This window comes from Phalacrocorax carbo, chromosome 2 (genome assembly GCF_963921805.1).
Source record: "Phalacrocorax carbo chromosome 2, bPhaCar2.1, whole genome shotgun sequence".
Taxonomy (NCBI): Eukaryota; Metazoa; Chordata; class Aves; order Suliformes; family Phalacrocoracidae; genus Phalacrocorax; species Phalacrocorax carbo.
The window spans coordinates 48356374-48371939 of record NC_087514.1 but is presented as its reverse complement, the minus strand read 5'-3'; the positions used below and the strand labels follow the sequence as shown (position 1 = coordinate 48371939).

The 15566-nt window shown below is 39.2% G+C and overlaps 1 protein-coding gene across 2 annotated transcripts in view; it reads right to left on the bottom strand.

The window, feature by feature from the left end:
• The window catches only part of TRAPPC8 (trafficking protein particle complex subunit 8), a 55525-nt gene extending 40197 nt beyond the window's left edge, over positions 1–15328 (bottom strand). Inside the window, exons 1-6 of one of the 2 annotated variants that reach the window (XM_064442801.1) lie at positions 14936–15328; positions 8180–8374; positions 5476–5559; positions 2436–2525; positions 944–1118; positions 404–557 (exon numbers count right to left, since the gene is read on the bottom strand). In XM_064442801.1, coding sequence (XP_064298871.1) covers positions 404–557; positions 944–1118; positions 2436–2525; positions 5476–5559; positions 8180–8374; positions 14936–15092 — 855 coding nt within the window. In that variant the 5' untranslated portion in view covers positions 15093–15328. The remainder of the gene's footprint in view (positions 1–403; positions 558–943; positions 1119–2435; positions 2526–5475; positions 5560–8179; positions 8375–14935) is intronic. The other variant, XM_064442802.1, reaches the window with a different exon arrangement.
• Between the last annotated feature and the right edge of the window lie 238 nt (positions 15329–15566).

Here is a 15566-nt window from a genome sequence, read left to right as displayed (position 1 = left end):
CCACAAAACACACCCACACTGTTTAGTAAAGTATAGAAAAATTGTTGGGTTTTTTTCAGTTCTTAAGAGTGAAGGAAATCAATCAAAATTAAGGTATAAATTTACTATGAATAGGACACTTTTGAGGTTACTTGCTCTTGTCAGTGCATAAAGCACAAGTCTATTGTTTCAGTGCTCCTGTCAGTCTATTTCAGACAGCCTAGTATTTCAGGTGGTCCTTACTGTCATTTTAAGTAGCACAGAGGACAGTTCTTTGAAAGAGGACTCATGTCCTCAAAGAGTCATAGCTATTGACTGCCTATTAGCCCATTCTGTAGAAACCCATACGTAATACCAAGGCAAAATTTAACACAAATGGGCTTTCATATGCACCTTATAAATGGTTTTCAGAATATTATAATACCTGGTTCTGGATAGTGTTTTTCTGAAGGTACTGACTCCAAGGATCTGGTATCTGTTCATCTGTTCCTCTATTAGACACCCGAGAATTTATTTTCAGCAAATAGCAACCCTGAGTTCCATACCTCTGCTTCATCTCTTCATAAATGGAGTCAGCTCTGAAAAAAACAAAACAACATTTACCCTGTCTTGGTATCAAACCGATTCTATTTTAAGTGTGTACTGCAATAAGCTATTTGATACTATTATCCATAAGGGTTAAAAGGAAAATTCTCTTTTTTTTTTTAAAGCAGTCCTTTATGCAAGAGTAAATCTTTGAGAATTAGTTCAGCAAGCTAGCAAAGGCATCTACCTTAAGAAGCTAGGACTGATTCTTTTCATTTTATATGAACACAAGAAGCAGATCTAAATACTTAAAGAAGTCTGTGTTGATAATAGTCAGCATACTAGTTAATGGATCCTGTGGTATGTTTAATCACAGAATTTATAACCACAATCATTTCAAAGAGTTCACCTGTAAGTTCACCGAAGGTAGAAGACCCACCTTTGTTCTTCTCCTGTGCTTACATCATGCAGTAACACATAGTATTTGAGTGTGTTTGGGATAAACCACTTGGGATATAAGTATTCACTACTATGCTGAATTCGATGTTGTTCTTGAGACAGCTTCAGAAATTGCTCCACAGGCTCTGGTTCACTAGAAGAAACTACAAGCATACCTAAATTCGTGTTAAGGACATTTACCAAAAGAACCCAGGAACAGCCACCAATCATATAATAAAATAGGAAGTGTATAAATGAAATAGATAAGTACAGTATTTAAGCCTGTAAAACACACTACCACAAAAGCACATGCAGTTAGAATTAGGCCTTGATCTCAGTAAAAAAACCACCCAAACCACTCAAACAGTCAATTAACTAACATCTGTAATGTGAGATGAAACAGGAGTTTGCTCCTGAATCCAAGTGTAAGCCACTATATAATAGCTAATAGTTCAATTTAAGATTTTAGATACAGACCAACTGTTCACATATGAAACACGTAACTGCAATTCACCCCCAGTGTACTTTAGTTTTCAGCTTCCAAGGAGAGTTGGGACTTTAAGGTATCACCTGAGCAACGATAACAGCCAGTATTCTTAAACACGGCAACATCTTCTGAGTAAAAAGCAAAACTGCTCAGACTTACCTCAATGCAACTACACAATCATTAATAAGGAACATCCTGCTCTGCTATATCTATTTGCCATATCAAAGACATTAATTCAGAGAAGCCAGAAAGCAAGTTGTACTGTAAATATTTCTAAAACTCAGAAGTCAAAGGCCAGAATGAATATTTTGCCAAGCTAAATCTGCACAAATAGTTCTCTCTAATGGCTACTAACATACGTGTTCCACCATACTGAAATGATCAAGTACAGTAAAGAGTTAGGAACAGAGTAGGTGTTATGAAACCTGCAGCATTATAATTATTATAAAGCTAAACACCAACTACATCATGAAACAGTGCATATTTTTATTTTCCCTGTAGACAAGCAAACTGGCCTAAGTTTTGGTTAAAAAAAGTGAAAGCATTCAGGCATCTTTCCAGACTTTTTTGTCCAAAAAAGCTCAAAGCTCACTGATTTTCCAAAACACCCTCCCCCAGCCTCCCCCCTCCATCTGCTTGAAAAAGCTATAAAAAGCAGCAGGTGCATCCCAAACACAAGCCTCTGTTGCACATAAGGGACAGTAAGATACCTAGAGAACTACAGCAGAAAGTGTTTTAGGATGAGGAAGTTTAATTTACAGGTATAAGCTTAGAGTTCAGTTTAACACAAAAAACACTGTGGCTTAAAGAACCCACACACTAACCACAAAGAAAACCCTGACCCCTTAGGAAACTAGTTTGTATAGTAGGACATATTGAAAAAATATATTTTTCAAATCATAATGGCAAAAAGAATTATTGCAAAATTTCAAAGTCTCCTACATTACATTTCTGCAACCAGCTGTAACAGCCTTCACTAGAGAGGTTTGTAACACTCAAAGGATACATGCAACATAGTGGTTTAAGAATTCGTGATCTGATGCAGGCATGGACTGAAGAAAGCATTCTCTGTAAGACTCAAACCAAGGCGTAGTAGCTGGAATACACAATAAGAGAGGATGAACTAGAATATTCAGCAAAACTTCTGTTTACTCATTTATGAAAAGGAAATATGAAAGACTACACCTAAAAGTAAAGCTTGCAAACTATGACAAAGTTTGCATGGCAGGGCAAAGAAGAGGGAACAGTCTAAGGAGAAAGCATCTAAAATACACAGGTGGGAAAAACAGTAACACTGTGAATCAACTATTTTGAAACTGTATAGTAGCTTAAGCATCAACTTCCTCGATATTGTAGGCTCACATGTATTCAGTCCTTGTTAAAGTAACTATTCCTTACCACCCCTTTAAACGCACACATGCACACGTTTGGGAAGGAAAACACAAAAATATTCCTCGAAGTCATGAATTTGCCTCAGCTAGGGATGTAAGAATTGACCAAGAAGCAAAATTATTTTTTGAGTATGTAGAGTAACTAAGGATTACCAAAACCCTACCCTGCCAGTTCATATAAAGCTTTTTGGAAGTGTTGTGACTTAGCTTGACAGTAGTCCCCTTCCTCTGCCCTGCTAAAATAAACAGTTCATCTGTCAGCCAGCAAAGCAGAGATCCAAAAAGCTAAAAGCTCAGAGTTGAGTTGTACCATTAATCCCTTATAACATTAACCTGCCACATTCAAATGCCCTTTACAACAGGGATTTCATCTTTCTAAAAGTAACACATCAAGGGAAACTAAGTAAGTCTGGGACATCAAAAGAACATGTGAACTTAAATCTTGTCTGTTTCTTTCCACTCCAACTACCAGTTGAGCAATGAAGTGTTACTTCTTCTTTCAAGTCTGTTTTATACTATCTCAATTTTGTTACTCCTTCCCTTAAGTGGAAAAAAGACCCCAGAGCAAAAATCAGTCCACTTCCAATAACCTGATTTCACACTGAAGTTAACTGGAATCCAACATAAACTCACCTGCAAACTAGAAAACAATAACTAGTATAGAAAAAAATGCATTAATAAGAAATCCTGAAGGTATTTTTTTATATGGCCCCAAGAAAACATTCCCTGATTTACAAAGCATGAGAAATTCTTCTGTGAGTTAAACCACCCCTGCTCTGCCCTACCACCACCACCCCCCAAATAAAAACCCCACCACCTTGATTTCTTAGCTGACTTAGGAAATTGAGTTTCATTTTTGTTGGAATTATGTTCTAGTGCATAAAATTAATGCATTTCGTTTAATCCAACATTTTCAGGCCATCTTACATCATCTTCGTCCACACAGAAGTCACACTTCCTAACTGAACTCAGTCTAGCAGTCAGTACATCTCACATAAAGGACCAACAGGAGGCAAACTTCTGGCTTTTGATTATAGCCTTTCTAGAAACTGCTCTCTGAGCACTCATCTAGGATATAAAAAGCTTTTGGCTTTAGTAAGTCCTGCATTTAAATATGCCAACTATCTAAATTAAGGAAAACACAGCTTGTTATTAAAAACAAACCATGAGAAAGTGACTCTCATGCATATTTTTCCCAAGTATAACAAAGCCTCCTAGTAACTCAGGTTCAAACCAGACTACACTAAACTAAAGGCAGAAATTTCAACCACATTTTAGTTTCAAGCTCTGTTTTCAGTTTTCTATTTCTGTTTTACAGCTGAACCACCGCAGAAAAAGTATTTTAAAATCTGACACAGCTACCAACAGGGAAATACTACTTCGTTTTGTGGGGTTCTTTTTTCTCTCTCCTACCCTTTCTCATTCAGCCTGTTAAGAATCTTGGAAGTGGCTGCATGGGCAACTGGATTCCCTCTACACAACTACAACACCCATTAACAGTATTCACTCAAGAGCATTTACAGGGCTGTAATCATTTATAGTAGATACTTAAAATAAAACATGCACCATATTCAAAACAAAAACAGTATTTGAAAAAGTTCTCAGAGATGTAACATTTCATAACACATTATAGCAGTGCATAGCAACGCTGTGTCATTTAGGGAGGCAGGCCCCCTATGTTTTGCATTTTTCTAGTAATACATTTCCAGTATACTAAACAAGCAGAACTGAAGTTTAGGCAAATTTAATGTGTTCAGAAACTGGTAAGAAAAAACTCATAAGTAACACTCATACAAAACAGCTTGGGAAGTCTATTTCATGAGGTTTTATACTTTTTAGCTACCTGACTGACCAAGACGAATTTCAGAGACCAGTACTCTAGCACTTTCAGAAAGTAAGGCATTTAGCAGTATCTGAACAGACACTGTTGAAAGGATAGCTATTACTAACTGAAGGCATAAACTTTTTTAATGTCTAAAACTGAAAAACGTCAAAATCTGGCTCTTACAGACCACAACACAGAGCTTCGCTGTAAGTTAAGTCAATAACCGATCTGTTTTGGTAGCAATAAACCTTGTAAACTAGGTGAAAATTCATTAGAAAGCTTTGTCTTTTTGTTTTGGGGGGAGTTTTTTTTACTTGTTTTGTTTGGGGTTTGTGGTGTTTGGGCTTTTTTTTTTTTGAAGAGTCATCCTCCAGAAAGAATGTCAATATAGCAGAGGCATATGTTCTGTAAGTACAGTCAGCACTTCAGTTCCGATTTGAAAAGCACTACTATCTCCTGAGAAAGAAGTTCTATAGAGAAGCAGAAAGTATTTACATTTTAAATACAGAATAGTGACAGTATACATTTCCATGGGATCCAACAAGACAGTGCTTTTACAGCATCAGGTCATTTCCCACCACCACTTCGCACTTATTGACTATATGGAAAGACTAGATGATTTAGATTAACAGGAGTAGAAAAGTGACGAAAAGAAAAATTAAACAACCATCACCAAAAATTTTTCATTTAGGGGAAAAAAATGGAGGAACACACATCTACGCCAAGAGAAGTGCTAAACAGTTGTAGCAGATGGTAAGGAAAGGTGGATGGGGCACACGGAAAAGGAATAAAGGGCAATTTGGCAAATTGGCGCCAACCACAAAAAATACCTGAATAAAACGTGGATGTGTTCAGTTCCATCAGTGTCTCTTTCCAATTACTGTACCAAGGAACACTAGCTTTAACTGAGCGATCTGATAGAAAAAACATGGTGTTATTACACTAAAAAGGGTCAGGTGCAAACACACTATTGGCTTTTACACTCTGGTAGCACAAAGTAGAAGATCTATGCCATGCAGACCCATCAGGGACTGAAAACATTTGATTCTAGCTAACATTAATCATGAAAATTACAGGCTCCTCAACATTTGACACTGTACTTTAATAGATATTAATTTTTGATTCAGCCCAAATTCTGGGTTTGAATAAAAAACAGAAATCTATAAAGTAGTAAAGAATTAAGTTATATTTAGATATTATTTCTATTTTTCTAGTTGGAAGATACTACAAATGTAAGACACTAATTTCTGAGATTTCTCAGGGTGTAGCACTACAGTTAAAGTAACTGAAGATGTTCACTGCTGAAAGTAGTTGCCCAAATTTTCCCTTATCTCCATCATATTCCTGCATCACTGCATGCCAGCATTAGCAACACGCAGCCCTGAATAAACAGAGCCAAGGAAGTGATCCAGCTGAGAACTTATTTGAGAGAAGGGGGGGGGGGGGGAAAAATAATTTAAGGCTTTAGTGGGATCATTTTTCCTCACTCTCCACATGCAGCAGTACATGGGAGAAGCAGGGACAGCTCAATGTAAGGAACCTTTCAGCAATCAACCCAGGTCTCTCAGTACCAGAGATTATGGAACTATGAGACTATTAAATAACAAGTGTAACAAAGTAGGATTACAAACAATTAACCAAATTCACCACAGCACTTCCAAAACTTTTCTAAAGAGCAGGATCATGATGACCCCAGTACCAGAAACACTCATATGTGAGTGTCTTAATGTTTGCGTCTTCCTTCAAAATAGACTGCACTTGATCATCATTAAAAGATTAAGGAAATATGTTTTAATATGGATATCCTAGAAAACTAATTCACCAAAAGAGCAAATTAAAGAACAGATTAGAATATTACACATTTCCATGCTAAAAGATTATGTTTTGTTGCCAGGAATGAGTGCTTCTACTGGTTTTCAGTAAAATGCTCTAACAAAGTTAGAAAGCTAAGAATATTTACTAAGAAACAGTTTTTCAAGTAGAAAAGGAACTCTACCTGACAAGCTAGGGACTTCCTCACATCCTCCTACAGTGTAATGGGATCCAAGTTTCACCATCCAGAACACTGTGTCAGTGTTTTGTGCTATGGCCCTAAAACAGGGCTACAAAACTACCACATTGTTACATGATATGACCTTCTGTATGATATAAAACAGCTTATACAACTATCCTTCTCTCAAATAAGCATATTGCCAGTCTGAACGGAAATAAAAACCTAACCACTAAGAGACAGAAGATAGTCAAGTATGATAATTTGTATATCTGAGGCTCCAGCAGCAAATATGGAAAACAAAAGGAGAGTTATTTGCTTCTACAACTACAAAGCATGGCTTGATATACCCACTATTTTTCTTCCAACACCTCTAAATTGAGATTAGAAATGTTATGGAGAGGCTCTTCACTGAAACCACTCTGCTTTCTTAGGGTCTCCCAATGTCTAGAATTGAAGCAGACTTTCCCTCCAAAAAAAATTTCACAAAAAAAAAGACAATCCACCACTTTCACAGATAAACAAGGACACAAGCTGAAAAAGGGTACAGTTTCCAACAGCTCCAAAAAATTAGAAATCCCAGGTTCAAGACTTTTCCTTTACTATCAATGTTTCACATCAAGTTGGGGATGTGGCTAGTAAATTAGGTATCAAAGATCTAGAATTATGCAATTTTTAATTGTCAACAAAAAAGTCACCATACTACAACACTATTGGTTACTAATCCTCATGAAGCTTCAATCTTTTGCTATAGCAGAGCTAAATATCTCACTGCACATTGAACTTTAAGTGTAATAAATTACTCATGTTTAAATAGGGCAATGCACACATGCTTTGAATTAAGTATGTACTCAAAGGCTTTAACTGATTAGCGTCTTAATTGGGAAGAGTTTAATCTTCTCAGCTCTCAAGATCAGGTCTCATTTTAGTATTTTTCACAATGCCTTATCCCTTGGAGATCTAAAACCCAAAACTTTTTCAGAACATGAGCCACGTTCACAGTGAACTATGAAGCACCGAGTTTCATGGCAAAAAAACAAGACATGGAATTACACACCTTTCCTCAAAACCCTTTTTCCTTAAACTTTATGACAACTTTATAAACTCTATGCATTAAGCAATAAGTAAAAGCAGGAGAAGCCAAGAGGACTAGCTTCAACATAGAGCTGTACACTAGTACCAACATAATTAATAAATTCTGATATTTATTCAATGAAGTGTATCAGTTTTGGAACAAGAAAACCTCTCACCAACTGACAAGCTATTAATAGAACCAAATCATGAGTATTTCCTACATTGAAATAATATGATTTAATACAAGTTCAGAGGAATTACAACATCAGGAAACATTAAATTATGAATTATTAATAAAGTTCAACCACTCTTTTAGCACTATATAAAACCAAAACTATTTGATATATCTGAAGTTTCAGTAAAAACAATGACTCAAAACTGAGTAATACACATCATGAAGTTGAAATCAAGGTTAGAAACCTTACAGTAAATTCCAGCTTAAGTTACAAAAAAAATACAATATTACATACCACTAATGTTGAGATCATAATCTCCAGCTGTGATCACATTAGCTACTAGTCCTTCGGCAGGCTGACTGACAGACACAACATCATTCAGAAGTTTTCGAATGGCACCGGGCTGAGGTGGGTGAGTAATAATGTTGTTGACAGCAATCTTCAAATTTTTAATTATGTGAAGCTGATTATTAGGATCTCTCATGTGAACTAAAAAAGAAAAAAAAAAAATAGGCTTTGTTGAGAAATATAACAGAGTTAAAATAGTCACCATAAATCAGTACTTCTCCAACAGATTTTTGCTTTTACTTTAAAGACTACTTTCTACAATAAACCTCTCCATCAATTTCAGATCCCAGTCCATAGAACTTGAGTACCAAAAATGGAGTGAGGGGAAGGCAAGAATGAAAAATTACTTCCTTTCAACTTTAGGCTCATCTAGGCAGACTGAAAGGGTACCATAGGATCTTCGCTTATAAGAATAGTGGCTTAAAGTACTCAAAATCCATGCCCTACACTGCTGCACCCCTCCCCTTGTGGAATGTACGCAACTTGCACAGAAAGCCTACAGTAACCACATATGGATTTCACATGATATCTCACATTCCAAGGAGTCACCAGTTCCCAAGAAAACCTCAGTACACAATAATAGCTTTCAAGAAACTTGACAGGGATAACATAGTATTAGTTCACACAAAATGAACATATCCTTTCATTTTTTTACTACAGTGTGATAATTTTAAGTTTGGTTTGGATTTTTTTAAAGAAATAATCTTAGAACTCCCCTGTTCTCCAAACGTCATCACACAACTGATTTATCTTAAAAAGAATGTCAAAGTTACATTTCTTCAGTGACAAACTTTTGGTTAAAATTCATCAGTTAAAATATAAAGCCAATGTTAGTAACACCAGCATTCCCGATTCACTTTTAAATGCTTGTTTAAAAAACAAAGAGTCTTATGAGTATTAAATACTGATTTCAGGATTACTCATTAGCTTTTTGCCTGACAAATAGTGGATTATTGCATGCAGCCTCAAAAAAGATCCCAACAAAGCAGTGGAAGTGTCCATGGACCCAGTGTTTACGATGGAACTACAAACAGCTGGCAAGCATGTAAGTTTTTGGTGTGGAGAGGTTGCTTATGGGTAAAGAGTGAAGTAGATTATTACCAGTGAAAAAATTCCAAAAAAGGAACAGATTCATTATCAAAATGAGCCTTTAAAAGGGTGATACCAGCCTTGTGTTATTACAACTCAATAACTTACACTGTTTTGACTTCATGTTACTTATCCAAAAAGTATTTTCCTCCCATCAAGGCCAACTTCTCCAAGAACGCCATCAGACAGAAAAGACCAAAGAAAGGGTCCCAAACCCATGCAAAGGGGTTAATACCAAGCCTAAGGGACAAGGCAGCAGCAAATTCCAGCAAGATGATTAACAAATATCAGTATTTAACTGAAAGCTGAAGTTACATATAACTGTAGCAGCTATATGTAGGGTGTCTTTATTTTCTATATGTTTAAAAACTATAATCACAGGCAAATCTCACTTTTTGTTTAGTGATATGATTGCTTTTCCCTGCTTTTATTTTGCTTTGGTGGTTTCATTGTTTTTCAAAAAATAAAAAAGCGCCACTCTCCTGAAGAGCCCAAAAAGATTCATCACAAGAAAACTAAATTTGTGTTACACTTGTGTACTGGCACACCTTTCTACTCTAAGGTCTAGCTCTGATCTTTTCACTAAAATTTGATTGGGCTGCTACCTCTTTTGTATTGCCATAAGCAATAATTTGAGCTTCACATGACACGTAAATGCAGAGCTCCCTTTGTAGAATCATTGTCAATCTTGCTCTCTTGCTCCCTTCAAGCCATCTGTCAGGTTTTTGGTTGGGGTTTTTTTTTGTTTTAAAAAATGCTATTCATTACATTTCCAGACATTACAATTCTGAGTGTGCTCTCATTTTTCATGTCATTTTCCCCTATCTCAAACCACAAGCACCACCAAGCAAACCAGGCTGTAAGTGCAGGCAGGGCTCATTGAGTACGGCGACCTAAGACATCTGGTGCTACCACGTGCCCCCTCAACTCCTTTGAATTTTATTTTCACAAATCACTGTATAGCGTATAAAGGGCAGCACAAAGAAGAATTCTTGTTGTTCTTGTCTTGCAACTAACCACAAAATTCACACTGTGAGGTCTGAAACTGAGTCTTCAGTCCCCTCTAGCCTGAGGAGAACTCCACACCTTTCCTACAAGCCTTTTCAGAAGTAAGAACTACACAGCCCAAGCCAGACCACACTAGATGTGTTTGCAGTCCATCTTAGCTGTTAAAGCAGATTTCTATTGCAGTTCAGATCTGGACTAGCATAGTCCTACCCTCCTAAGTCACACGATCACTCCCAACCTTTAGTCAGCACTGAAGCTCATGGGAGAGCAGAGTGAAGCAGTTTAGAGAACTGATCCTGCCCAAAACAACCTAAAAATCTGTAGGTTTTTTCAGCTGTAAGCTTCAGATTGAACTGGCTCATCATACGGCTGTATCAACACAGAGGAGGGCAATTGTGATGGCTAAACTTAATTCATCCAGTCCAGCATTTCTATCAGAAAGCTGAAGGGGGTATATTTTTTCTACTCCCCCATCTCATCATATAGGTAAATTATCAACCCTACTGCTACATGATTACTGAATGTAAAGGAAGTGAGAGAAACAACTAAGAAACCAGTTTGTCTTTACCAGTGCAGCTGTAACACTTAAACTCATCCTTGGTGTCTCTCCTAAAATGTAACAGCCATAATAATGAAGAGCAAACACACTTCCACACAGGACATAGATGACATTTCTGGCACATGTGCAATGCTAAGGACTGACATAAAGGACCTACTCAGAACCCCACAAAGCTCTTGCCTTAATCCCTAATACAAAATTTCTAGTGTTATACATTTCCTTCAAGTGTTCATAAGATCATTTCAGAAAGTATTTTGCCAAAAATGGGAGTAGTAACATATATCGGAACAGGATATTTCTCACCAGAAGTTGAAAATATTCAGATGTTGACTAAAATACTCCTGAACAAGGAATTCCTAATATCAAACTAAGCTCATAAAATAAATGCAGTGTTCCCATTATATCTCCTTACTTCCAGCAAGTATTTAAGGCTTAGAATCAGACAGTTATCAGAAGCTTCCCTCCCCCCCCTTTTTTTAAGGCATAGAACACTTTGGTTTAAAAGTAACCAAGGCTACCTTAAAGTCACACTTGCTAGTTAAAGTGTACACTCTTAATTCTTCCTCCCACCAAGACAACATTAGTTCAGATAGTATTTTTAAAGATTCTTAAAAACTGGATGCTATCTTAAAGATCATCTACGTACACAATATATACTTTTGTTAAATTAGGCATCAATTGTTACTAACAAACACAGTAGGTAAGAAAGACTAACACTTTGTGAATAAATGTGAAGGTATAGAATCCACAATATACTTCTGTTTTTCTTCAAAGAAACATCTGAGTTTGGGGAGGGTTTTGGTTGTTTTCTTCTGAAGTCAAGACTTACTGGGACAGTAAAGTTGTTCTCTCATGTTTTTTTTAACCATTTCTCCTTCAACAACAAAAAGTTAATTATTTATGAAAGTCAAGCAGCTAAAAATTACAGTACAGAGCACTTCCAACCTGTGCTTAGGATTTCCTACCATCACAATTTGCTATATTGCAAAGGTATTTTTGGCTACACCAACACGAGCAAGGTGCTGATAGGCAGAAGTTGATGAGTAGGTTAATACTGATTAGTGCAGGCCCCTCCCATCTACATTATGTATGTTTGTGGGGTTCTACTTGAAATTAGATATAATCTTACCCCTTGGACTGAGGAACTGCAAGAAGGATGTGGTTTAACACTACCTGAAGATCAGGCAGTGGTCTGGACCTTCATATCTCTGTTAACATGTGAAGGACGATCAATACATGCACAGTAGAAAGCTCAGCTTAGTTTCTGTGTATGAAAACTGTTTTTCTCATAGATCAGGAGATTCATTTCATAACTGTGCTAGCTCTCTAAGCAAGAATGCTGGTGAATACACAGTCTTCAGCAGGCTCATAAACTATATAAATCCTAAACTTCAGAGAAAAATCTACATTGAAACAGGACTCAAAGTACAGTAGAAAACCAGTAACTGAGCTCTTCAAATTATGGAAGAGTTCAGGAAGTAACACGTGTACTTTTAAGTTTTGCACAAGAACAAGGGACAGCTTATTTCTAACGAGATGAAATATTATCAACCCAATTTTACATTACAAATTCAATGAAAGGCAGGAGTATTAATACAAACAGGGCAGGATTTCATGCTCTCTTAAGAAAAACTGTGCTTAGAAGTAACAACATCAAAACAATTATAAGCAGTGAATCACACAGTTGCAGAGGCACGTGTATGTACACACATTCTGCCATAGCATGATCAGATCATTAATCATGCCTCTCTTCCTCTTAATTGAACATGAAAAGCACCATGGAATAATTTTACTGCTAAGTCTGGTCTACCTATAAAGTAGAGCAATTTAAGAACTTATCCTATGTTTCCAGGCCTTGTGCACAGGATACGGATACAGTTAAGACTGCCACTATGCAACAGTGTTTGTGCAGACTCCAACAAACGTGTTTCACTGTCACAGAGCTCCACAGGTTCTGGAGCTGTAGAAATTGCTTACTGGTATACAAACTCATGAGAAATTTTACTGCACTGAACTACCCTTCTGCCTGAAAAAGATACCTAGTACTGCTTTCCCTACCCTCACACATGCTGGCTTTCACCACAAGAAGTTACATATAGCACGCAGTAATGTTCTTTTCCATGAAGCTAGAAGAGGAAGTCACACTTGAAGTGAAGAACTGCTACCAGGCTTGCAGCCTGCTGAAGCAGAATACACAGAGTGCAGTGCAGCAACAAAACCCACTGCACCAAGCTTCAGTTTTCTGGTTCTCTGACCCTCGGTTAGGTTTTGAACACGATGGTTCAGACTGTCAAAGTCAGGCAGCCTACACAGAACAGCAAGGATGCCCATCCCGAATATTTGTCACAATGGCCACAGCTGCAAAGTTAGGAAATTAAAACTGTTTCACAGGAATTTAAGATGCAGTTCATAAGTGTTCATTTATGCTATTACATGACAGAGCTTGCAGAATACTAATTACAGAATCATCACCAATTACTAGAGAATTATGAAAGTCAGACGATGGAGATTTCCTTCACAAGTTTTTAGAAGGATGTAAAAATCGAGTCAGTATAAGTCTCCCAAGTAATAAGCAGAAAGTCTTACATTATAACAAGGGAGGGAGCCTAATCTTTAGCCATAACTAACTCCTTTATTAAAAGAGAGTGAAGACTAGGTTGGTTTATAATCATCAATGTACTACTGAGGTCTGCATTTACACAGGGAACACTGAGGATGATTCAGGTTTTCAAGTTCCTTAACTGTTACAACAGCTCGAACAAAAAATAGTTACAACTAAGCAACAACAGAATTAAGTATTATTCAAAGTGCTTCATTTGAAATGGACTGCTTAGTTTTGTTTGCTAGATGTGTTTTGAAAGCCTTTCATCAAAGATCCAAAAGAGATATTTAAGTAGCTTCAGAACTCCAAGGATGTGAGCTTCTGCATTTATTATTTTTGTCTCTGCTGCATTCTCACATAGCTCATGAGTGCTGCTAAACAAAGGGAAAAATATTTATAAACTACTCATGGTTAATAAGTTAAGGCTTGCCACTGAATTAAGGCAATTTTAACACATACGAGCTTTTAAGCCGATGCCATTTTTTTAAATAGCAATGCAAAAATCTAACTCGAGTGACAGTACAAGCTTCATTTTCTTGCACCCTTTCAACACAAGGCATGAAGAGACTGAAGTCTGAGCTAAGTATCTGTCAGAAACCAAATTTGACAGATATCACTGCATTGCTATTCTGACAAGCAGTTCTATTCAATTGCTGTCCTGCACACTATGCTGATGAGCAGTGGCTTGAAAAGCATCGCTTAGTTAAGTTTACAAAAGAAAAATCCAGATAGTAAGTTAAAACACCACAGTAAAAGAATCCTATTTTTCCCTTAAGCGACCAATTTCCAGTTTTGCTGCTACTTTACATGGTCATTTCACCTACGCCACATAATCAGCTCAACTCCCACCTTCTCTTTGCACAGGTCTTGCTCACAGGTGCATCAACAAAAAAGTACATAGGATAAAACTACAAGTGAGAGAAAGCAAAGACTTGCAACCAAAATTAGAATTAATGTTTCTGAAAGACTGGCCGTACTTTCAACGACTGGGTACTTTACTAACAGCCTTACCACAAGTGTGAAAAACAAGACGACCTACAATGGTCAGTCACAAGTATTAGCCAAGTAAGAGTAAAGTCGTTTTGAAGAAAAAAAAAAAAAGAAAAAAAGATTTACAGACGCCTTTCTCTTTAGCCGAGTGCCCTGCGATGCCTCCAGGAGAAGCCTGACTTCCAAGGTTCCACAGAGAAGAACAGATGGAATAAAAGTATTAACAGACCTAACAGCCACCCGGCGCGACCCCGGCAAAGCGAGCCGCGGCGAAGCCGTCACGGCCCCGAGTGACACCGGACCGACGGCCCGGGGAAAGGCCCTCGCCCCCCGCTCCGGCAGGCCACGCGGGATCCCCCCTCGCCCCCCGGGGCCGGCGGGCGGAAGGGAGCGGCGCCGCCTTCCCCGGTCCCTGTCAACAACCCGCGCACCCCGCGCCGTTGCCACCACCGACCTTCCGAGGTGAGGCGGCAGAAGGGCTTCACCAGCTCGGCGAAGCTCAGGCTGTTCTTGCGGGTGAGCCTCTCCGCCTCCTCGCTGCACAGCGCGGCCACCAAGGGCACGAACGAGTCCTGGATGAACTCCTGCACCGACTGCACGCACTGGGCCATCGCCGCCGCCCCCGCCGCCGCCGCCCGGGGGCCCCAGCCGGCCCCGCCACCTTCCTCGGCTCTTCTCCGCCGGCTTGGCTCGGCTTCCCTCCCTGCGCGTGCTGCCCGCCGCCGCCTCCCCGCGGCTCCCGCCCGCCCCGCCGCAGCCACCGACGGCTCAGCAGCCGGCCCGCGCCGCCATGTCGCGCCTCCGCCGAGCCCCTCGGTACGGGGAGCGCCCGCTCCCGGCGGCCCCCGCGCCGGCTCATGTGATTGGCCATGGGGGCGGGGCCGGGGCGGGGCGCATGAGCGGCCGGGAACGGGGAAGCGACGGTGGCCGGGCGGCCGGGCCGGGGGAGGTTGTGTGCCCCCCCCTCTGCCGGCCGTTGGTGCCTTCCGAGGGGCTGGTCGCGGGAAGCCACGGCCAACGGCCACAACCGCCAGCAACGGCCACCAACGGCCTCGCCGGGGCCGGCTTCTCGTCCGGCGGAGGCC